The sequence below is a fragment of the Falco peregrinus genome, chromosome 3 (assembly GCF_023634155.1).
Source record: "Falco peregrinus isolate bFalPer1 chromosome 3, bFalPer1.pri, whole genome shotgun sequence".
NCBI lineage: Eukaryota > Metazoa > Chordata > Aves > Falconiformes > Falconidae > Falco > Falco peregrinus.
Genome location: NC_073723.1, coordinates 72741151 through 72764917, shown reverse-complemented (window position 1 = coordinate 72764917; position 23767 = coordinate 72741151). Strand labels below are relative to the sequence as shown.

At 38.3% G+C, this 23767-nt stretch overlaps 1 protein-coding gene across 1 annotated transcript in view; it reads left to right on the top strand.

Moving 5' to 3' along the window:
* The window catches only part of CTNNAL1 (catenin alpha like 1), a 58705-nt gene that overhangs the window by 18588 nt on the left and 16350 nt on the right, over positions 1-23767 (top strand). Inside the window, exons 2-9 of the mRNA XM_055801060.1 lie at positions 1244-1433; positions 7628-7815; positions 11968-12087; positions 14247-14336; positions 14650-14820; positions 15855-16055; positions 18915-19001; positions 22487-22645. Coding sequence (XP_055657035.1) covers positions 1244-1433; positions 7628-7815; positions 11968-12087; positions 14247-14336; positions 14650-14820; positions 15855-16055; positions 18915-19001; positions 22487-22645 — 1206 coding nt within the window. The remainder of the gene's footprint in view (positions 1-1243; positions 1434-7627; positions 7816-11967; positions 12088-14246; positions 14337-14649; positions 14821-15854; positions 16056-18914; positions 19002-22486; positions 22646-23767) is intronic.

Sequence of the window (23767 nt, the reverse complement as noted above, 5' to 3'; positions counted from 1 at the left end):
GGGCAAATCTTTAGTTTCCCGCAGCCTGTGTGCAGCCCATCTCTGGTCAGTGTGATCCAAGAAGGAATGTGTAACATGATGTATGTAGTAACAGGCAGAAAAGCCAATACAGGATGTGGAGTTCAGAATAAAAATGCCATCACAAATTGTTTTACTGATAATTTGCATCAAAATGGCAACCTTTTTCTAAATGATAGAAAAAACAAACATCCTCAAATAAGTGTGATGTGTATGGTGGATATTTCAATGGCGAGAGAGCTTTAATACTTTAGATTATTTCGAAAAGGCAGATGGTTGTTCTTTTAGTGTGAAGGCTGCTACTGGTTCTTAAAGCCTGCTGTAATCAATTGAATAAAATGTGATTTATAAAGGTTTATATTCGTAAAGTCCTAGAATGATAGAATGGTTTGGGTTGGAAGGGGCCCTAATGGTCATTTAGTTCCAACCCCCCTGCCATGGGCAGGGACACCTTTCACTGGACAGGTTGCTCAAAGCTCTGTCCCACCTGGCCTTGAACGCTCCCAGGAACAAGGCATCTGCAACTTCTCCATGCAACCTGCACCAGTGTCTCACCACCCTCACAGTAAAGAATTACTTCCTAATATCTTATCTAAAACTACCCTCTTTCAGCTTAAAGCCATTACCCCTTGTCTTATTGCTACAGGCCCTACTATAAAAAGCCCGTCCTCATCTTTCTTATAAGCCTCTTTTATATATTGAAACAACTGCAATCGGGTCTCTCTGGAGCCTTCCCTTCTCAGGCTGACTAATCCCAACTCTCTCAGCCTGTCTGAGAAAAGAGCCAAAGCTCCCAAATTGTAGTTAATGAGTTTGGTTAATTACCTGGCAGTACAAAAAACTTCCTAAGATTTCCAGTGCTGGCAAACCCAAAATGATGTTTATGTCTCGTATTGGACTCCTCAGCTTTTACTGTGCCTGTAGCGTGGAAGCCTGTTGAGAGACCTAGAGCAGTTTATTTTAAATGAATTGAGAGATTTTTTCCCCCCCCTCCCATTTGCAGTATTAATGTGAGATAAGCTGAGATGAGCAAACTTAATTATACTTCAAAAATATTTTTTTTGTTCACTGAGAAGTTAAAAGATACCTTATGACTCAACACTATGTTTTATTAGTGAAGTATGGTAAAAATCTGTTAACTGAGTTCAGTTCAAAACTTGCCTTTAATACTAAATTTAAAATGTCATCTTGCATAAAGTTCTAATAATTAACTTCTTGTTCACAGATAACTACTCTTATTAATCATAAGGATAAACCAAAGCGTTCAGACAAGACTCTGCAAGCAATTCAGCGAGTGGGCCAAGCAGTTAACCTGGCAGTTGGAAGGTTCGTTACAGTAGGTGAAGCTATAGCCAACGAAAACCATGAACTGAAAGAGGAAATGAGCGTTGCTTGCATCGAGGCAAGGAGAGCAGGTATGTAGTTACACATGAGATTGTGCTTGTCCCATTTTTGGCACGCTATTTTTAGTGTCAGGAATAATGTAGGAACTTTATTATTTAATTGCTTAACCGTCTTCTGCTGGTGCAGTCAAGGCCTGATCTGTTACCTGATTTTGTCGCTTACTTAAATTGCTGTCATCTTATGAACAGGGAATGGAACTGTGTGTTGGCTTTGATTTTTATAGGATCTTTTACCACAAGGAATTACCTGACTGCTCTTTGGTTTATGATGTTACTGCAGACAAAGTGCAGAGTGTTGAGAATACAGCTTGAGAGTTTATTGCTCTCAAGCTAAAATAATGGAGTATTTAAAGTAATTTGAGTGTTGTGCTATTGAGGTCACTACGTTCTAAATCTGAATGTCCGAATGAAGGTCAGTGTCAACCCGTATATCATCAGGACTCGGTAAGATGACTCATCAGTCATGTGATGACTTCTCTCAGTAGAATGAAAATAATCTTACTTGCCTTTTTGCTGGATTCAACTTTTGTTGCAAACTTGCTCTGTGCATGGGTTGAATGTCACATATGGATAATTGATTGAGCTGCCTGGTGTCACCTTCCTCCCCCCAGAAGCCTCTGTTCAGGCGAATAGTGGGTTACATTCTCTGATACTGTAAAAGAATGTCAGTGTCATACTAGAAACTACTCTCCTAGATATTGAGTGCTATTCCTTACGTAATATTTCAGTGGCTCTTAGTAAACGCATATTCTTACATCTGCAGTGCAGCCTTCAAGAAGATGACATCTAGAAGAACGTTCCTTTTGTTGTTAGTGGTGGTGTGGTTTTGTTTTTTCTTTCAAATACTTTTGGATCATGGGAAATTCTAGTTGAAGCTTTTCCTGTTTGAGCAGGTAGATATTGTGACAGACATCATGCTTACTGTGGCTTCAGGAAGGCAATCTTGAGCTTCTGGATGTGGAGGCAAACAAATGACATTTGAACGCTTAGGTCTTGATGACCGCAGGAAGGAGTAGTACTTTACTCCAAGACATGGGTTACTGCACTTAAAATTGATCTGTTAAGATAAATAGTAGACTGGTGGGTGGGTGGGTGTTTTCTATCTTTTAAATAACCTCAGAAGCCTGAGAAACTTGTGTTTTGCTATCCTAGCTGGTGTATTTCTTGCTGAATCACTGTGCTGGTCTCAGACTTTGGGGACACAGTTCATACTACTTTTGTGATTAAAAAAAAAAAAAACAACCAAAAAAACCAAAAAACCTTAGCAGTTGGGCATGGTACTTCAAGAAATACTCCGATAATCCCTCAACAATGAGTCACAATGTCTAGAAACACGCTGGGGTGATGAATGATTGTTTTTGTGATATGAAGGACTATTCTAGATAAACCTCAGACTGAAAAATCTTAGTCGCCCCAGTAAACTTGGCTGCGAACAGAAATGTCCTAATTTGAAAACATTCCATTTGTTATGTGAAGCATGTGTTTTCTCTTCAGAGATCCAAGTAAAATGCTGGCAAGCCCAAATTGCTAAAGTTTACATCGAGAATCTGAGCCGCTTAGAAGAGCGGTGCAGTCTGGATCTCTTTTTCTTGACTTGCCAGTTGTGCTGTGGCTGAGTGCTTTTTCTCTGTACTGATGTGTCCACCAGGAACTCTAAAAATCTAAAACTAGTCTGCAGTATTTTCTCTCACAAATGGTTATACTTTTTTACATTGTAAATTTTATTTCCTGTTACACAGTAATGTGCCTCAGTCTAGAGGAGTGAAGATACAGACTGCTTACTTTTCTGGCAAGCCTCACATTTACCTTGGCATGGGTCAGTTATTCTCTGAGCTACACATTTGAGATCTCAACCGAAGACTTACGTGCAAAATTCAGTACATCAAACGTGATTGATGCTGGTTTTTTCTTTGTTGTTTTTTTTTTTTCATGCCAGTATTGTCTCTGTGGACTGTTAAGTGTTGGACAAGGTAAGATAGTCCTTTGTGCAGATAAATTCTTACGGATAATTGTCCTGTAAATTCAGTCTCTGAACGCAGTTGCTCAAGTGCCATTTTGAACAACTTTGGTGTTCCCAAGCAAGCCAATATAATCTCCTGGCCAATTATAACCAAGAATATTGACATGTATGAAAGAATCCTTTGGCCCTTGGTATGGGCAGCAGAAAGCCCTTGCTGTATAGGACTGAGGATATTGTAGAGCTGTTCGTAGTTCTTTTTAGCTGATAAATTAGATTGTTCCTCAGAAATTAAAGGCATACTTTGTTAGGCGTAGAAGATAGATTTTAACACTAAAGGCTTTAGAACATGAAGTGTCTCGGTTGCTAAGAAAAGTAGCGAGTCTTTAAATCAACTGCATATCCTGCAGAGGCTTTGAAGGATGGCAGATGTTGTAGCTGTCTCTTGTGAAGGGTATAATCAGTGATCTTCAGTGTTTCAGACTTGTTATGACTATTTCCTTGTAATAAACCTTGTAATTTGACTCAAAATAGAATCATAAAATATGGCAGAGGGTCATATAGCAGATTTTGCCTAACGTTACTCTTCCACTGTGTCAGTGTTTACAGTGACAGTATAGTAGTGGAATGTAACTCAAAGAAGCGCATGTTTAGATGCCCATCTGTGATTTTTTTCTTTTCTTTTTTTTTTTTTTTTTTCCTCCAAAACTAGGAAAGACTGGTTAATTTAAGAGAGAAAACACATGTCAGGAATGAGTTAGTGTCATAACATTTTCAGTATTCTCTGCCAGTTGACTGCATAGCCCTAAAGAAAGACATGGAGTAAAATGGAAGCAATAAATAGCTCTCTCCTATTTCTGTCTTGTCTTATAGTACAGAGAAGAACTAAATTAAGAAGGCTGAAAACCAACAATTTAAAATGGGTAAATAGAATCACAGAATAAATTAGGCTGGAAGGGATCTTTAACTTCCAAGAAAGGAGAATGTGCAATTTCTGGTATACCTCTTATGGTGTTTCACTTAAAGTGGTAAAACTATTTTCTTATATGTTGTCCATTGCTTTCTGTCCTGTCACCATACATGTCTGGGAGCAGTCTGTTTCTGTCTTCTGCTACCTGCCCATGAGATAAGTAGTTTGTAGTCTGCAGTAAACTGCCATTGGCCTTCTCTTCTTGAGGTGGAACAAACCCTTTTCCTTCAGCCTCTCCCCTTACGCCACATGCTCCGCTATGTCAGTGTGCTCCCTGGTACCGGGGAGCTGAGAAGTGGACATGGTACTGCAGATGCTGTCTCACAAGTGCCAAACAGAAGGGAAGAATCCTTTCTGCAGCCTGCAGCCGCTAACAACCCAGCGTGCAGCCAGCCATCATTGCTGACTCCTGTTCAACTCTTTGTCCTCCAGGATCCCCATGTCCTCCCCCACAGAGGTTTTCCCTAGGCAGCTGATCCCAGCCTGTACTGTTGCGTGGTGTTATCCTGGCCCACATGCAGGATTTGGCATAAGGGCCTTGGTGGGACTTCACAAACTTCCTGTCAATCATCTGTTTGGCTTGTCCCTTTGTCTAACAGCCCTGTCCTCCAGCGTTATCACACACTCCCCCAGTTTGGTACTGTTAACACACTTTCTGAATGTGCTGGCCCATCATCCAGGGACCAGTTTTGATGCCTTGTGTCGGTCCCTACAGGACATCGCTGGTAACTGATGGCCCATAGGACTTTGCACCATTTATCACCATCCCCAAGCCCAATAGTCAGGTCCATTTTCTACCCACCTCATTGTTCACTTACCCAGTCTGTATCTCATGATTACGTTACAAAGACATGGGAGATCATGTCAGAGGCCTTGCTAAAGTTGAGATGCACAGTATCCATTACTTCCTTTTCTAGAAATGGTGTTATCACAGAAGGCATTCAGGCTGATAAGGGACTATTCTCTCTTGCAGGTCTGTGCTGGCTCTTCCCTATTGCCTTTTACTGCTTCATGTGGTAATGGCATCCAAAATGATTTTAATAATATTCCTGAAGACTGATGTGAGGCTGACTAGCCCATAATCACCTGAATTTTTCTTGTTACCCTTCTTGAAAATGAGTGTTGCCTTTCCATCACTGAGAATCTGTCGTCGTTACAATCTTTCAGACATGATAGGAGAATTACAGTGACACTGAACTGCTCCTTCAACGCTCTCAGATGTATCATATGGACTTGTGTGTGTCCAGGTGGCTTAAATAGTCCTTGGCTTAGTCTTTTTACCTTAAGAGATCTTGCATCCTCATAGCTTATTCCCAGGGTAACTGCAGTTGCAGATCTGCAGGCAGAGGAGGAAGCCTTTGGCTGGTTGTCAGAAGTCTCAGGTTTCTAGGGCTGTTTGGAGCTTTTGACAGGCAGATGCTGCAGGTCTTTTTGTGTTCCCTGATTGCTCTTTGTATGACTAGATGCTTCACCTATGACTTGATAATTCATCTTCAAGGAGGTGAAGCCCACAGCATGAGAAATGGGATAATGATGTCGTGCATCCTTCCTTCATTACCAAAAGCACTTTACATCAATTTTAAAGGTTCTCTGTGTGTTTCTACAGCATTTTATGTTGTCACATATATTTTGAGGTCAAAGGAGAAGATTGAGGTTAATCTACTGACAAAGCTGAACAGTTCTAACTAGCGAGTGGCCTGAACTGAAATGAATTTGACTGTGCAGAAGGCTATGGCAAATCTGTTTTGCTGTTAAATTTCCTCACCTGACTGGAGGCTTGTCCTACAGCTTCACTGCTAGTGTATCTGGCTGCCCTTACTGTTTGAATGATAGCCGTACTTTTATAATTCCTCTTGCTTCTGTTCATTTTCAGGCCCTTCAGCTGTGGAACTCACCATCTCAGAGCAGACTGTTTATCGTATTGACATACTAGAGAGACCCTCGGATTATTTGTAGTGTGGTTTTTAAGACCTGGTCTGATGCTAGCCAAAGTACTGGAAGTTCCTTGCTATAGTGCAATATCTATTCAGACAACTTAGGAACTCAAGGGATTACGGTTGTCAGAGGAGAGAAATCTGTACATGAACACTATGAAGCATGAAGCTCTGTGGTTTGAAGGATGGTCGGGCCTTCTTTGTTCCGTAGTATTTGTGTGTGGTATTTCTGGAGTAATAACGCACCCTCAGGTTCTTCATATGGGACCTCTGGCTTGATCAGGCTTTTGGAGTATCTTGTCTGCTTAGGTGAATTACCTTAGTTGAGGTTTTGAAGACTAGTCATAGGGTTCTAAACATAGATCATATGTTTATGATAGGGGACTAAACATAGATCAAATGCTCTAGGTTTTATCTTCAAGGATGATCTGCAGGTTAGTTGTGCATTGATCATCTTATCTTGCATGCTAATAAAAAGCATATCTCTGAGCTTGCCTGAGTACAGTCTCCCAGCAGTCCTCTCTGCAGTTGTGGAATAGGAGACTGCTCTGCGTCTTTCCTCTGTTGCACTGTTATCTGGGGTACTCCAGAAGATGTAATTGGATAGGGGCCTGTGATTTTCTCAGACAAGCAGATCTGTTGGATTGTAGAATTTTTAACTGCATAAAAATAAGTGGGTCAGGTAGTCCTATTTTTTATCATACTAAATGCTACTTGAATAAAAAGATGCTTATGAATGAAAAATCAGTGCTTCGTCTTTTTTTCTCTCCTCTCTCTGACAACATACTCTTTGGTTGCCTGACTGAACATTAAAGCGCAATATTCTTGCTATTGGAATCTCTTTATTCTTCATGCCTGAAGACTGCTATAGCAATAGGAAATCCATAAATTACAGGAATACTAAGTGAAATTTGGAAAGCGGAGTTTGTAGTCCTTCCTTCCTTCCTTCCTTGCTGCATCCCACTCCTTCAGTGGGTTGATGCTGCAGGTGTCGACACTGATTTGACTTTTGCTATTAAAATTGGAAAAATACCTCCCCTAAATGTTTTCTCTCTCCACGCTCCCCAGCTCCACCTCCTCCACATCAAATATCTGTAGACTACTGTTAGAAAATTAGTGTACATTACAGATGAAAGAATGAGGCAGTACTGAATAGTAATCCAAACTCTAATACGGAGGGGGTGCCACCAACAGTCAGTAGAAGGAAGTGAAGCGAAATAAAAAAGGTTATAGGTAGCTCTGAAATTACTGTTTTATCCCTCAAAGGTAAAAGTTAAGAATGCTTAACGGCCCAGTATGTTTTTCTAGAAGTATGAAATGTTAATTATTTCTTTTTTCCCACTAGGTGAAACAATTGCACAGCTTACGGACGTGGCGAGCTTGGATCATCCAGAATCTGACAGCCACATAACGATCTTTACTGACAAAACGGGTGTGGTAAAAGCTGCGAGGTTGTTGCTTTCTTCTGTCACAAAGGTGCTGGTGTTAGCAGACAGAATTGTTATTAAGCAGATTATAACTTCAAGAAACAAGGTATTTGTAGCTTCTTTTTTGTTTTCTTAAACTGATACCTGCAGTCAATGCAAAAGAGTGGGGGTAAATTAAGTGGTATTTTCGTTATATCTTTAGGGGAAGTGCAAAATAATGAGGTAAAAATTAATGTCTTACACATGCTCACCTACCAGATATCTAAAAGGGGATGGCTCTAAGTCAGGAGGAGTAAAATACAATTTTCAGTGACTTTCTACATTTTATGTGACCTATATTGCTCAGTTGACTTAGTATGCTGGAGAAGACACTGCGTTACTGCTTATTTAACTTTGTTTGCTGCAAGGTGGGAAGTGTGTCTGTCAGTAAAATGACTGATAGAAGCTTCTACATGAGAAGGTCAGGATGTTTGTACTGTCAGGATGAAGATGAGAGCACTATGAATATGTCTAAGGCAAAAAGCTGTGAAGAATGCTGATAAAAGTATGTGCTAGTGAAGTGAGCTTTGCAGATTAAAAGTTTTTTGTGCAGTTTAACATACATCTTGAAACTTAGCTTGAAACGACTTAGTTGATTTAAATAATGTATGAAGGCCCATTTAACCTCAAATGTAATATATTTCATGTACTGCACTGTCTTGCCTGTAGGATATTCTTCTCCCCCCCCCCAATGTGCTAAAACAAAAATAGAAAAAACTCATGGTTGAAAAATGAGAGCCTGATAGGGCATGGGTTTTTCCATTAATTTTTGACTCGTAATCCAGAGCAGTGCCCCTCTTCCCCTTTTGATTCCTCCTGCTATCACTCTTCCTTTATCCCAGTTTGTTTTCCAGACATGCTGGTCTCTATTTCACAGCCTCTAGATCCAAGACACTTAGTTGAGTTCAGAATTCAAAAACTACCATAATACCTGCTTCAGTGTGGCTTTAGATTTGGCGGCAGTGATTTGCTACTGTCTTAGTGCTCTTTTCTTCTCCCAGTGGTTGGTGAAGGTGACAGCGGTTTTATCAATGTCAGTTTGTTCAAGTTACTTACAGCTTTGGTCTTTTCTTGCACTGAAGACCAGAATGGTGCATTTAACACCTTTTGCTGCCATTTGTGAGCTTTTCTTCTGCCATTGTCTGCAGCCATGCAGTGATCTGAATTAATTTACCTTTCCAAAAGTGGCTGATGTTCACACAGATCTAGGCTACAAAGTGACTGTTCGTGTATTATGAAGGGATAAGGAGGGTTATGTCCTTTCAGCAGCAGGGCGTGGTTTATGGTAGTCTTAAATATACATGAAACTATTGTCATATATACAGTGACACGAATATAGTAAGCTTAAGTGCAAGTTTTTATTTTGAAGGTATTTAAAATGAAGTCTCATATTCCAGAGTAAGTTTGATTGCCATAGTCACTCTAATCTTTGTGGTCTTTTGGGTTTAACTGCATTCTCCTTTCTGTGCACTCTACATGTGTTTGAGAATGTCTGCTTCTGTTTATGGTACCAGTAGAGCAATTCACATCTCTAGGACCAAATTAAACAAATGAAGTGTACTCTATAAAGTGTGTCAGACACTGGTATGATAGCAAAGTAGTTCTAGCAGTTCTTCCTTTAAGAAATATTGTGGTAGAGGGATGATGTGGTCAGGGATTTAAGAAGTGCACGCAAATACGCAGAGATAGTGTAGTATAATATGGCATAGAGGATGGAAAGGCAGTATTGCTGATTGGAGCAGATGCTGGCTTCTTGAAGTGGGTCACTGTCCCAGATCTCAGCTTCGTCTTCGGCTTAAGAGACTGAATGCCCAATGTTAAACTTTTAGTGCCAGTTTTCTTGCTGCCTCTTTCTGAATGCCTTCATTTTCATTGCCATCATAATTTTCATCATATTAATCAAGAATAGTTAAGTCAAGGGCAAAGGACGGCAAAAACCAGCTTAGTAGTTGGGTGTCCAGTCTCATAGACTAATGAAGTGATTGAGATCTTCTGGAATGCTGATCTGCTCCAGAACCCAACTTGTGTTTGATGATCCTACTCCTGCTTCTGCGTCCTCTGTACCATATATACCCTCCCTGTGTTCTTAAATCCTGTGCATTTCTTAAGTCCCTGCCCACGTCTTTCCCACCTTACAGAATTTCTTTCACTGTCCATCAGACTTAGTCACTACCTCACTGAGCTTAGAGCCTTACTCCTCTTACTGTCACCAGTCAGGTTAGGAGTGACTAGGGAAGTGACAGATAGTGGGGGTGTTGCTGCACTATGTGGATTGGATCAAATATGGATGTGCCCTGAGGTGATGTCAGTCTGACAGCCGTCTGAAAGGTGACATTCACAGTGCAGCAGTAGCTGTGTAATACTAAGTTCTAATGTAGATATTAATAGGAACTTAAAGCCTTTTTGGATATGTTTTTGTAACCTTGTATTTAAAAAAGTACATTTTAATTACTGTGTGTTTCATGTTGAACAAAGTTTAGAATGAAAGGTTATGAAGACATCACAGGTTATTTTGTGTTTTAACAGCTTCTTGAATAAGCTTTAGACAAATTTAGAGCTGTCTATATGTTTTCTCCCTGTATGTAGTTTCTTGGAACGTCAGCTCTGCCTGGAATGTCTAGAATTGGCGTGCACTTTCATGGAAATTTTTATTTGACAAGAGATTTGTCATGACAGAAACACTTGCCCTGGGGTATACTGTAACAGAGTTGCTTGCAACGAAGACCATACTCATGAAGCACTATAGTTGCCTAAACCAAGAATGATTGAGTAGAATTACTAATTTTTTTTAATCCATTCTTAGAAGAGAAAGTTGGATCTTAACTTGTTTTTTCTCCTTTCTCCACATTCACTTTTCTACATCCTCACTTTCTCAGTCCTGTGGTTCTTTCTCTGCTTCTTCCACTCTCATGCTGCTATTTGCACATCTTCATCTTTGCACAGCTTCCTTGCAAGTCCTTTATACCCCAGCCTTGCTCATGTGTCAACATCTGAATCACAGAAGTTCCTGTTTCTGCAGCCTTTGTGGAACTGGCTGCATAACATAAGATACTCGGACAGATCCTTCAGTCTAATATTGCATGATAAAGCAGTCAGTTCCACAGTGCTTACAGGATTTAGTGGAACATTTGCTTTACATGGATTATGAGATTGAGCCAGCTGCTCTATTACAAAAGAATGAGTGCTACTAGGAGGGTTTGCTTGGGTTGCAGAGAAGGGCTAATTTCTCATAATTAAGTACATAGACTGCTTTTTTTAGTTGGGGGAAGATACTTTTGGCATAGGACAAGAAAAATAAGTTGAGGTTTCTCCCTTTCAAGTACCGTTTCTTAAATTTTCATGCAGTATTTTATCTCCAGTCTGAAACACAATAAAGAACTGCTTTGACTTTCTTTCCGTTCTGAAGACATTGAGTGGATTTGAAAGATCATTTTGGGATTGGCAGCTATGCATCTAACCTGAAACCCCCTAATGTTAATCTCTGTTATAAACCATATTGTAATGACTTCAGCAGAATAGTTTCAGTAATTTATAAGCTCTATGATAATTTTTGCTGAATGTGTTAAAAAATGCTGATTTCACATGCTTTTATGTATCTTGAGTAAAAGCTCGATACAACTTTGGTTCATTTAGTTCTTTGTTTTATATAGAGAGAATAATCTTCAGAGCTAGAGTAAGTTGTTACAGAAAGTATAAAACTATGTATTTAACTCAGTCGTAATTTGTTTTTTTGGAATGCTGTTGCTTTTTTCTTTTTTTTTTTTTTAATGCACACAGCCGTTAGAACACGTCTGACTGCAACTGTGGTTTTAAACTATGAAAGCTAAGCATCCAAAATTGAACTCTGAAATTGAGTTACAATATAGGGATATAATCTGTATATTAATTTCAAGCACTTATGTTTTTAAATTTAATGTGACTAACATTTTTGCTAAATCTGGAAACTGAATCCTGTAATACTGCTACTCTTTATACTGGGAAGAGTGAGGAAAATGTTTTTTGAGGGCTGACAATAAATGACTCGTTTTGGATGAAGCATGATTTTTAATTCAGACTTGATTTCCAGCTGTTGAGTTATTAATGCTTAAATAGTGACAAAATATATAAATTTTAAACAACACAATTTAGAAGTGTCTGCAAATAATGATATACCTAGTTCAGTAATAATGTTTTCTATTTAGCATCTTAATAATCTACGGTATTTTTGCTTATCTTGCAGGTTCTTGCAACAATGGAACAACTAGAAAAAGTCAGTAGTTTCCAGGAGTTTGTACAAATATTCAGCCAGTTTGGAAATGAAATGGTAGAGTTTGCCCATTTAACTGGAGATCGGCAAAATGTAAGTATTAATTAAAAGCTGTGAGAGATGTTGTAAGGTGTAATTTTAATCTGATTCACCAGAAGATTTGGGTGGTTCTGGGATGTTTAACTATTACAAAACAATTGCTGGTGTCCTATCTCTGAAACCTAACTTTTTCTCCTTGCTCCACTCAAAGGACATCTTTTGACTTTACAGCTCAGCCTGAGAAATATCACTGTGTTGTTTGATCTGTGTATCTTCCAGAAGCCTGTGTGCGTGTTATTTGAGATGTTCTTTGGTTTCAGTCACTGTCCTTTGGCTCTAACTTTTCTGGCTTATTACTCTGATAGATAATTTGTCTGTTTTTACTTGACAGAAACATTTGATGTTTGCACATAATGAAGGGATCTGAAAGCAGAGTAATTATTTTAGAAAACTCCAAACATGAAATCTTTAGATCCTAATAAAATATTTACTCGGGTTTTTATTAGTATTATGGAATAGTTTTCCAGGTTCGGGTCAAAACCTTTTTATGGTGGGGTCATGGTGTTTTACTTCTTGCACGCAGCTACTCTTTCAAAGCTTTTCATTCATGCAGAAAGCTTTTTACTGCTACTTCCATGAAAACAAAAGGTTTGCTGAGGCTTAAGGCTTCTCTTGTGAGCTCTGCTTACTTCCCCTGGGCAATCAAATCCTCCTTTCAGAACTCAGTTAGGGTCTGATACAGATATACAAAGTCCCTAATGTCGAGCAAATTTCAGAATTCAATTTGTATGAACAACGTGCCCACCTCATGCATCTCCTTTTACTGTTGATGTGTTCCAAGTCTGCTAAGTACATGCTCAGTATCAAAGAATCAGTTCTGGAAAAGCTATATATAATCAAGGGAAATACCTGCTTGGAAATTAACTCCGGTTTTCCCTGAAATATTCATAGCAGTTGTTCCCTGGAAAGAGAAAGCTGCCATTACTAGTAAGTGATAATCTTTTCAACTGTTTTTCATTGATTTTCAATGTTAACTGGTCTTTGGCTCTCCCCTCCTTTCCTACTTGACTGTTTTGGAAAGTGTGTTTCATTACTGCTTTTTAGATGTGCACTTTCTTGATGTGCTCACTTCACAGTGTGTAGGCTATGTGGCACTATTGATTTTATTGGGAGGAAACAGCCTTCAAAGTATTTTTCCTTACTGTAATTATAATTAGTATGCTAGAAAACTTGAGTGTGGTCAGATTTCTCAGAGTATAACGTCAGAATCTCAGAAATGAACTTTTTTTAATGTGGTGATTTTGATCTTAAAGATTTTCTGTAGTTGCTAAATAAGATTTTTATAAAAATGTCAAAACAGACTGCTGCTTTGATTTATCTGGGGTTTCTTGCTAATCTAGGGTATGTTAGGATTAATTCCATCCTGTACTCTGTTCCCTTTTCAGCTGGTGGCATTCAGTTGCCTGTTTAACACTCAAACAGCACTCAGCTTTCTTTTCGAGCATCGAGAAGAACTTGGTTGTAGCTTTGTAATTCTTCCTTTTGTTAGACCTTCTGATGTGTTGATGGTTTCTCCCCTCCCTCCTACCCCCATCCCAATTTGGACTCTAAATTCTTTCCTTCTGATGAACTTTTCTGGGGCTTTAGTTCAGTTTTGTGGGTATATCCTTTTCCCTGGAGAGTTTTTGAAAAGTTTCTGTACATAATGCCTTTCTACAGAGGAATTGCTGTTTTTTTAGCCTGTTATGTAGTAAATGTAACACTCAAGCAGACAAAAGATTTATTTTAAGTTTCTTTCACTGCAGTACAATGAAAAGCTGGCATTCTCTGTCTCTGCCTTACCCTCCCCCCACTTCAGAAAATTTTTAGTCAGCTATTCTTTTCCCCTCGTTTTTCTGTTTTATGAATAATGCTATAAGATAAAGGTAGCAAAATTAGTGACAGTTTACATAAGCTCTGTATCTCTGAGATCTTCCTTCTTTGAAATCTGAATTGAATAGAGCCAAGAATAAAGGCATAAATTAAAACTTGTCTGAAAAGCAAGCTCTGGATCATGAGTTAGGCTGAAAATAGCAGTTGTCAGACATAAAGAAACTTTCTCACAACCCTGTCCATCAGCAAGAAATTTTCTTTTCCAGGATCACAGATAGTTAACATTTTAGATACTGTGTAATAGTCAGTTCATTTTTTTTTTTTTTTCATTTGGTGTTTAGGATTTGAAGGATGAGAAGAAAAAGGCTAGAATGGCAGCATCTAGGGCTGTTCTTGAGAAGTGCACCATGATGCTTCTAACTGCTTCAAAGGTGAGTGACTATGAGCACTCCTATGCAACTTGTATAAATCACAAAGCATGGCATCTGGCGGGATAGCTGACTCTTCTTTCTCAGCCCCACTTTAATAAAACTTCATGGTGAAGAAGGGTGTCAGAGTAAATAGTAGAGGAAAACCTTTATATTCTGAGTAATGGTATGAATTCTGATTATCACAATGCTAGTTTAACAGAAAGAATTCATTATATTCTAATGCATTCTGCAGACTTGGCTTGGCCAGAAACATTAATTTTGCTACACTGCATGTGTACTCTCTCATAATACTTACTTTGCTTTCTTTAAAAAGACTTGTCTGAGGCATCCAGACTGTGAATCTGCTCGTATAAACAAAGATGGCGTTTTTCATCGAATGAGATTAGCTTTGGAACAGGTAATAGAAATTGTAACTGACTCTACACCAAATGGAGAAAATGAGATGGCCCCCATCAGTATATATTCTGGCATCAAAGAATTCAAGGTAAGAGTGGAAAAAGTGGTGTTTTCTACAGCCTAATACACAACCTCAAAACTAGAATTTTGGGGAAAAAAATATTTTTAAATTCAGCATGGGGGAACTGCATCTTTTCAGCTTAACTTTTCAGTTAACTTAAATAACTGTCCCCAAATGTTAGAGAATCTGACAAGAGGTGATCATGATTTCATTGTCGCTGCCAAAATATGCCTTCTGATACTTGCAGTCTCCTCCTGAATCAGAATGCATTCAGAACTCCCAATTTTTTGTTGAGGTGATGCCTTGACATTGAATAAACTTTAAGTATCAGCATACTGATCAGAACTTCTTTAAAATTATTATTGAAGAATTCTTCCTTTGTAATTGGTAGTATTTTTAAAACTGCACACAAAAATAGTCGTCCAAACATTTAAAAGAGCAAAATGTCATTCAAGGGAAACGTGATGAATTGAAGTTGTATCTTGTAGCTTAGTTGATTTTTCCTCATAAAGGCTTTTCTGAATTTCATAATTGGTTAATGAACAGCTATGCCTTATTTAGTCTGTCACTTTGATTTTATTATTATTTTATTTATTTTTTTATAACACACACACACACACCCCCCTTTAGAGTTTGGTTGAAATTTTTGCTAAGTGCCTCAAAGTATTCAATTTGCTACATGTAAATTTTTAGAAAAATATGCAAAACAGATTATGTGGATGTGGAAATATCAAACAAAATCTAAATACACAATCTCTGAAACTTACTGAACTTAAAAACTTTTTATTGACATTAGTAGAACAGTAATGTGTTTGCTGTTGCTTCTGGTAAGTGGCCAGTAATTGGCTGATGGTATTATTACATTAAAAAGAAAATCCCAAACCCTAAACTGGGGGTGGGGAGACAGGCAGATTGTTGGATTACTTTGAAAATAAGCGAGTAACAAAAAAAGAGCAGTGAGGAGAAAAATAAAATTTAAAACGATGCATCTGCTTTCTGCATTTGCGTCACAACTGTATAACCACATAAATTCTCAAGGGATGTATATGGTTATTTTTCAGAATAAGGTGGAGGGTCTTCGTGAGAATCTTTATTTTCTCTCAAAAGACAACCTTTCGACAATGCTGGAAGTTATCCTGGAACATACGGAGGACTTCACAGACTCTGCCTATACCAGCCATGAGCACAGAGAACACATTTTGGAGCTGTCTAAACAGGCTAAAATGGAACTAGAGCAGCTGGTTTCAGTGTGGATGCAAGCTGTAAGAGCTTTTTAGCAAAGTAAATCTTTTCACCTCTACTTTGGAAAGAAATTTTAATGCAGTGTTTCTTCTGGTCTAGGAAGAGAGAACTGTGTGTATTCCTCACAGTGATAGCTGATCAAGGAAGCCAGAGTTTGTTCTGTGCTTCTGCAGCTTCAGTGTGTTCTGTCCTCCCCCTGCCCTAGTGGTATTCCTTCATTGCTTCTTTGCTGGTAAATTAGGCTACTAGTGGTGGTAGGCTTATTTTAGTAAAGCTGTAAGTGGAAACAAGAAGTGAGTGGAGGTATCATTGCACAGTCTTAAACAGTTAGGTCTTCTGGTGGAGTGGTTCAGAGACATCTATTGTGTTGGTCCCATGGCGGTGACCATAGTTTCGATTTCTTGTTTTCAACAGATTTTGAAAACAAGCTATTGAAAAGGGAACTATTCTAAAAAATTGACTGATTTTAATCTTGTGAAGAAAGGAGAGAGATGAAAGAGATACTAAGACTTACAGGCAATTTTTTTTTAAAAAATTTGTAAAATTAATATTAAATTGTAAAAAAAATTTACAAGATTGAAATGATTGTAGTTTTCCTTTTTAAAGAAACACGTTAAGTCTCCCTCTTTCATTTGTCTTGTCTCGTTCCTTGAAGATGATACAAGATAAAAAGGGGGAGGAAAATCAGAGGTGGAAATGCAGTTTCTGTTTTTGATTCTGATTTGCTTTCAGTCTTGTTCCTTGGGCAAAATATAGCACAAAATCTTATCAATACTCTGAAGTATGGCAGATGTGTACTAGTATAGGATACTTACTTAACTGAGTGTATTATGAGAAAGCATTTTTGTTCTTTTTCTCCTCTTAGAATCACATGCTGCAGTCAAGTGTTCGTAACACGGTAGTACAATTTGAAGAGCATATAACTCTTACTGATGATACAGACTGTTGTTATTACAAAGAAGGAACATCTTGAATATTCATTGCACAGGCTCTCATAACTATAAGAAACTAAAACTTTGTTTAGCTTGGTCGTGGTGATGAACCTTGTTAGGCAGCTGTGTGAGCACTGCTCAGCAAGAGCTAACACATCCCCATGTTATCAACACTGTGTTTATCACAAATCCAAAACAGCACCGTACCAAGTGCTGTGGAGAAAATTAATTCTGTCCCAGCCAAAACTACTACACTGGGTATTTCTGAGCTCTGTTACTGGTGGAAAACGATCACCTCTAAATAAATTTGCATACAACACTATGCATATATAACATCCGTGAAAATACTTGGGTTTGCATGTGTGCTTATGCATTAAGTATTTTCATTAATAAATCACTCAGCCCAGCTGTGACTGAAAATGCAGTAAGCAGGTAAAATACCATCAGCTCACTGTAGTGGCTTTTCAGTTTCAGCTCTGTAGCTTCATTGGAGGGTGAATGTTTCCTGAGGGACTTAATGTTATTCAAATGGGTTTGTTGATTAAAAAAAAAAAATAAATTATTATGCCTTTGGATACATGACCTGAGGGGTATGTAGAGATCTTAGTGCCCAGTTATTTCAGTTTCCACTCACCATACTTCCCTTTAGCAAGCAGAGTAACTGTGAGTCTTTGAAGAGTGTATTTTAGAACAGAAGTGTCTTGTAACGTAGGTCGTCTAAATTAGACTGACATCACTGGTCTACTCTTCTTTGTATTATTGTATGTTAATGAAAACTAGCTGGAGCGCAACAGGTAATCTAATGCTGTTGATTGAATTTTAAATGTTTCTGAAATCCCTTCTGTGTGTGTTTGAGCTCATAACCTGAACAGGACAGCTGCTTGTGATCTTTTCTTGTAACGTTATTTTGGCTAGCAATTCCTTCACTTGTGTAGTTTTTTTTTAAAAAAAAAAAGTTGATGTAGAAGGAGCAAACGTGCACATTAAGCAAGTACAAGTAATAAAAAGGACACTCTACTGAGTGCAAAACATGTTCCTTGTTTTAAAAGTGATTTTGTGTTGCTACACTTAAGGAGAGCGTTATATTTGAGGGACAGGTAGCTTTGAGACTTAGAACAGATGAGAATACCTGAGAAAATTATCATATTAGCTTGGGTGGGTGTTTTTTCCTTTAAATAAAATGCAGGGTCCCTGTGTCTATGCCTTTGTCTTATGTGAATTTAGACTCAGAGGGGCTCGTTTCTTTGCAGCTGTGGCTGTGTTAATGGTCCCACCTAGGAGAATAGTTTCCAATATATTTTGGAGAAGAATGCAGAATCACTGATACTTAATTCTTTTTCCAGCGTGTGCCTCTTGATGTTTGGGTTGTTCCCTAGTTAGGTGCTGTTTGCAGAAGTGGGAGCTCTGTCTTGAAGCTACCTCAACAAAATGTTCTCAGCTACTGCACCTGTTTGAATTAGATGATGACCTAAAGTCTTACAAGGATGCTTTAAGTAACCTTTTTGTAATTCAATATAGAGCATCTGGTATAATGTTTTAGGTACCACTTTATTTTAAAATGGCGTTTCTATTTAAAAAAACCCAAAGAATTAAAAGTACCTCAAACTGTTTGCTCTACTTTAGGATGTTTAGACAGAAGATTTTTGGAAGTTGTAAAGCTTAAGAAAGCCCTTTTCCTCAAAAGAAGCTCTGAGAGCTTTAAAAATAAATTCCTGTTGAACAGAAACAGTCAATTAGCTTGCATCACTATTATTTTTAGGTTTGATGTGGTGATAGATGTTTCTATAAAAGAATTTTTCAGGTAGACTATACACAGGATGTGCAAATGAAGACATTGCATCTAGAAAGAAAAGGCTGTCTTCTAAAGCAACTTGAAGAATGACACGATATGAAGGCGAGATTTGCTGGTTTTTTTATGTAATCTTGGTTGCTTTCTTTGGCTTGTAGCAAAATCAGAAGACAAAGGATCTCATGGAAGACTTGGAAGTAGCCATTTTAAAAACATGCCAGTGCATGAATGAACTTAAAAGAGAGGTAAGTCTAGTTTAAGCAAGCATAAACTGAATACAAGCTTTTATTTCTTGTAGTATGTGAAGTTGTAAAATAGGATACTGTACCCAAAAAGGCTATTATCTATTTATAGACAAGGCTAGCTAAATCAGAATTCCATCAGGGAGCTAGTATGCAGTTATCTTCCGTTCTTACTTAGAACCGATTAGAAATCTGTTGGATACACAGGATGTTTCCTAACTCTGACAACAATTATTAAAAAAAAAAAAAAAAAAAAAGACGACGTTTGGAAATAAGTACTATGTATATAATCAGTACTTTAAATGTAAAGGCTAAACTTCCCTTGGGGATGCACGCATTACTGTTTTGAATACTTTTTTTGTAGTGTGTGCTTAAAAGAATAAATTACATTTGCTGTTTGTTTGTACTTAACCTGTTCTATTGATTTCTATAGCAGAAATTTGCTATGACAGTGCCTTATACTCAGGTATTTTTCTGGACAGTTGGCAGCTGTGCCTGTTGTAAGTCATTCTTTTCCTAAATGCAAGCATGCTGGGTATCAACTTCCGCGCATACAAGATAGCTGCCTCATTTGGTACGTGGGATGAAGTGTACTTGCTGATCAGGGTCCTCCCCCTGCCATTAATGGATAGCATTGCTGCCTTGTCTGTTCCACAGATTTGAGACAAATACAGAATTGTTTGTGCCCGACAGCTTCCAAAATATTTGCAAAGCATTCGGATAGCTTTTCAGCTACTTCATGTTATTGTTCCTTTTAAACAGATGGAGAAATGGAGACTTAAGAACAGTGAGGATTTCAATACTAGGCTACAGAGCAGTACAAAGATGTTGGGGAAGTATGGTGAACTCACGTAGACTGAGCTCTCAGGAGCTGTAATTGGAAAACCCTGACTGCTCAAAAAAAATCATGCTGGATATTTTTTGATAGAGGCAAAATGAGAAATTTTGTCTTCTGGAATATAATTCCTGCAGCTGTCCAGAAGATTTGAACAGTGTTTTGAATTTTTCAGTTGCGGTTACGTGCCTTGTGCTTCTGCTGTCAGGCAGTGTGTTGGGCTCCCAGAAGATGGAGGATACATAATTTGTGCACTTTGATTAATAGTTTTTTCTTTGGTCAACATTATGTAGGAAGTCAGTAGCAGAGCTTTTCTGGAGTGACATTCAGCTGCTTTAACTTAAGATCATCCTTTTTGAGTAACATCGCTCCCATGTGTTGAATGAGAAGAAAAGGTTCCCAGTCGAAGTAGCATGCAACTATGTAATTTCATAAACCATAAAGACGAAGGTGGCTGGAATATAGTATGTGGAAGAAATCATTAGTATCTTGACTTTTCTTGCAGCTCCATACATTTAAATCTTACCTTATCATCCTGCCCACAGGTTTCTATTTATGAAAATATCATGCAACAAAGACTGCACATTTATCACACTTACAAGAATTTTGTCAGCTTACAGTAATAGAAAATTACCTTCTGTAAACCAGCTAACAGAAGTGGCATAATACACAAAGTAGTGGGTTACCTGTGCCTTGTGATGTAGCTCCATATTAAAAGCAATGCAGGTGAAAACATAGCATGCTGTCATAGAAATTGTGGAGCAAATTGAGTGGGTGTGAATTTCTAAACTAAGAAATCCTAAGTTCTGTGTGACTTGGTTTGGTGACCTGTAAAGTATAAAAGCTTACTTAGTAAGAACTTTTTTAAAATGCACAGGATTCATGCTACCTCTGCAAGTAAATTCAGAGTATTATGTCATTTTCCTTGTTCTCTATGTAGTGATTGGATTGATCCCAGAGTAGCCATGCTTCTGTACAAAGGCTGAGGGGGACTGTCCTGTCGGTCTGACTTTGGGTGCTGCAGCGTAGCAACCAGGATCCCTGTTGGTGAAATTTAAGTGTTGTGAGAGCTGGGTGGCTGAAGACACAAGACAGCCTTGTTAAAAGTAGTTCTTTCCCATCTCTGTCACTTTATGGAAGAAACAAAATGTATGTTCCTTCCTTGGGATGATTTTCCTGCTGAATGATCAGAGACAGCATTAAGTAGAAGTAAATTTCTTTTTTAGATCAGGATGAAAAGAATCTCTAATGAAAAGGTAATCTCTATGTGGCCTATATATAAATGAGAATTACTTGTTCCTACTCTTAACACTACAAGCCTTGCAGATATCCTTTCTTCAGAGCTGACTTCCATTTCTGAGGGTAGTGATTTATGCTAATTTTTAATGGCATGCAAGTAATGCTTTATAGATACTTTATAACACATTGTCATAGCTTTTTTTTTTTTCCCCCTCTAAAAAACAGTTTTAGCAGGTTTTGAGGCAACAATTCAGATTTCTTGCATGAAATTGAAAAATACCAAGCAAACAAAAACTTAATTCTGGACTGCACAGGAAGTACTGCCCGGGAAGGGGGTAAAAATAGTAGAGTCCAGTGGAATAAAACCCTCAGCATATCTTTCTAGTAAAGGTTCTTTCCTCTCCAGTGTCAAGGCCCACCAGTGTCACAATTTGAGGCTCATTGTATTCATAAGAACTTGAAAAATACTTTCTTCTTGAACAGGCAAGTTTTGTTGTATATTCAGCGCAGTCCAGCAAAGTGCGTATAATATTGTAAGACTTATAATCGTCTTACCAGAATGCCCTCCTATTTCTAAAAAGGTTGCTATTTTGTTTTTACTTATGCTTTTAAAATGGGGCTGATTACAAGGCATAGGTAAACCTCCTATGACTAGTCACTAGAACTAGCAGCAGCTGTCACTGATAGCTGTTATCAAGCAGAGTCCTTCACAGCACAGTTTCAGCAGATCCATGTGTCTGAAAGTCTGCCTGGATTTATGGTTCTGTTTTGAAGGGAAGCTTCTGCTTGCTTGTTGGGATATAGGGAGAGTGTCTTGAGACTTCTCCAAGACCCTTCTCTGGCTTCAGTCCCCTTGCAGAAAAGACGCTTTTTACTTTTTTAAGGCTGTGTCACAAGCTGATTATAGTCAAGCTTTTCTTTGCATCATTGAGAATTCAACTTATTCATAGGAACTTAATTTCTAATGAATTATAAACTCAGGTGCTGAGTGACTTCATTTTGTCTCACACAGTTTAATGTGTGTTCTTCATGAGAGGTAGCGTGGCTATTGTGCCGTGATTATGCTGAACTTGGTGCCCCGCAAATTCATGCACCTGGGTTTTTTTCCCAGCTGTAACATCAGAAAGCCGCAGTGTGATCATATCCTTGTTTTGCTCAGCTGCTCTTTTGTTTCTCTCCATATTTGGTTGTTTTTTTCTTTTTGAGTGTGGTGCATTTTATCTTTTTACTTTGAATAGTAATTGAAGAATTAAAGCCCCAGCCAATATGCAGGCTGTATATGAGCTTTCATGATAGCGCATCTTTTTGCTTCTTTGAAAAATCAATCTGTCTCTTAAGTTTATTTGACATGGTACTGGATGAATTTTTTTCCTTCCAAGGTTTATGTCTCTTTCTTATTTTAATGCTACTCAAGGTCCACAGTGCAGCAACATCTTTGGCAGCAGATCTGCTAAAATACCATATGGATCATATGGTTCTCAAAGCATTAAAAATCACAGGAGTAGAAGGAAACCTTGAAGCTGTAGCAGAATATACTTGCAAGCTATCAGAGCAGAAAGAACAACTTGTGGAGGTGAGTTCATGGCTGCTTTCATTTTGTAAGGCAGTTAGATCGGAGTGGCTGGATTTGCCTTAATCTATTATTTAGGAAGGCTTTGGTCTGTGGTTTTGTGTCTTTTATTTTATTTTGAATTCCTAGTATACTGTTTAATTTTGTATTGTTCTTGGTAGGGTCTGAGCCAGAGTTGTCACTGTGGCATACAGTTGCTGTAGAAGGGATGAAGAGATCTAGTTCTCCTGGATCTAGACTCAATCTGCATGTATATACTGGAGCTAAAATAGTCATTAAAAAAAACAGGTTTCTAGCTCCAAGTAGAGACGATAGCCTTTTTCTTTCAAGCAGTAGGCATCCAGCAACAGCTGAATCCAAAGACACAATTTTAAGAATACTGGGAATGTAAGTTTCTTAATACAGTGAACTTGACTCTTTTGAAGATCTTGTGTAGTTTTTGTCAGTCATTAAAAATCTTTTCTCCTTTGTGAAAAACAGTGCATGTTTCATGTACTAATACATTTGTGGTTTTGTATGGTAGTATTCATACATGTGAACAAATAGGACTTCCAAGACTACTGAGGGACCATGGCTGCGGAGGCTGTCTCCCCTCTGTGTACCTTGTTGCTCTTTTGTCTCAGATGAGCAGATGTAACTGTACCAGTAGGAGACCTACAAAGATACCTCATTTTGATCTGCAACATGGTGATGCCAGCAGCTATACTTATATGGCATCTTACACTCGCTAATTTCTGAAAAATTCCGGTATCATGTGGGCTTGAGGATTTGGCCCAGAAGTATGAATATGCAGAAGCAACCCTTGAAGTTCTGGGACTGGCAAGTCAGCACTGTGGATTTTTAATTTCAGCTTTAATGTCCCCTTTTTCTGTGACTAATTAGTATCCTGGTGAGACACTGATTTTTTTTTTATTTTTTTTTTTTCAGGCATAACCATGAGATTAAATAGTTTTTGTATAGGAAGCCTTATGGCATTTCTGATGATGGACAGTGCAGCTGGTTTCATATCTGCTGTCTCTGTCTTACAAATTCTCTTTTTGATCTGAAAACAGCAGTGTTCCTCTCCGCTCAAAGTTCACTCTTAATCTTATTGGGGGGGGGGAGATGACTACATTTCGGTTACTG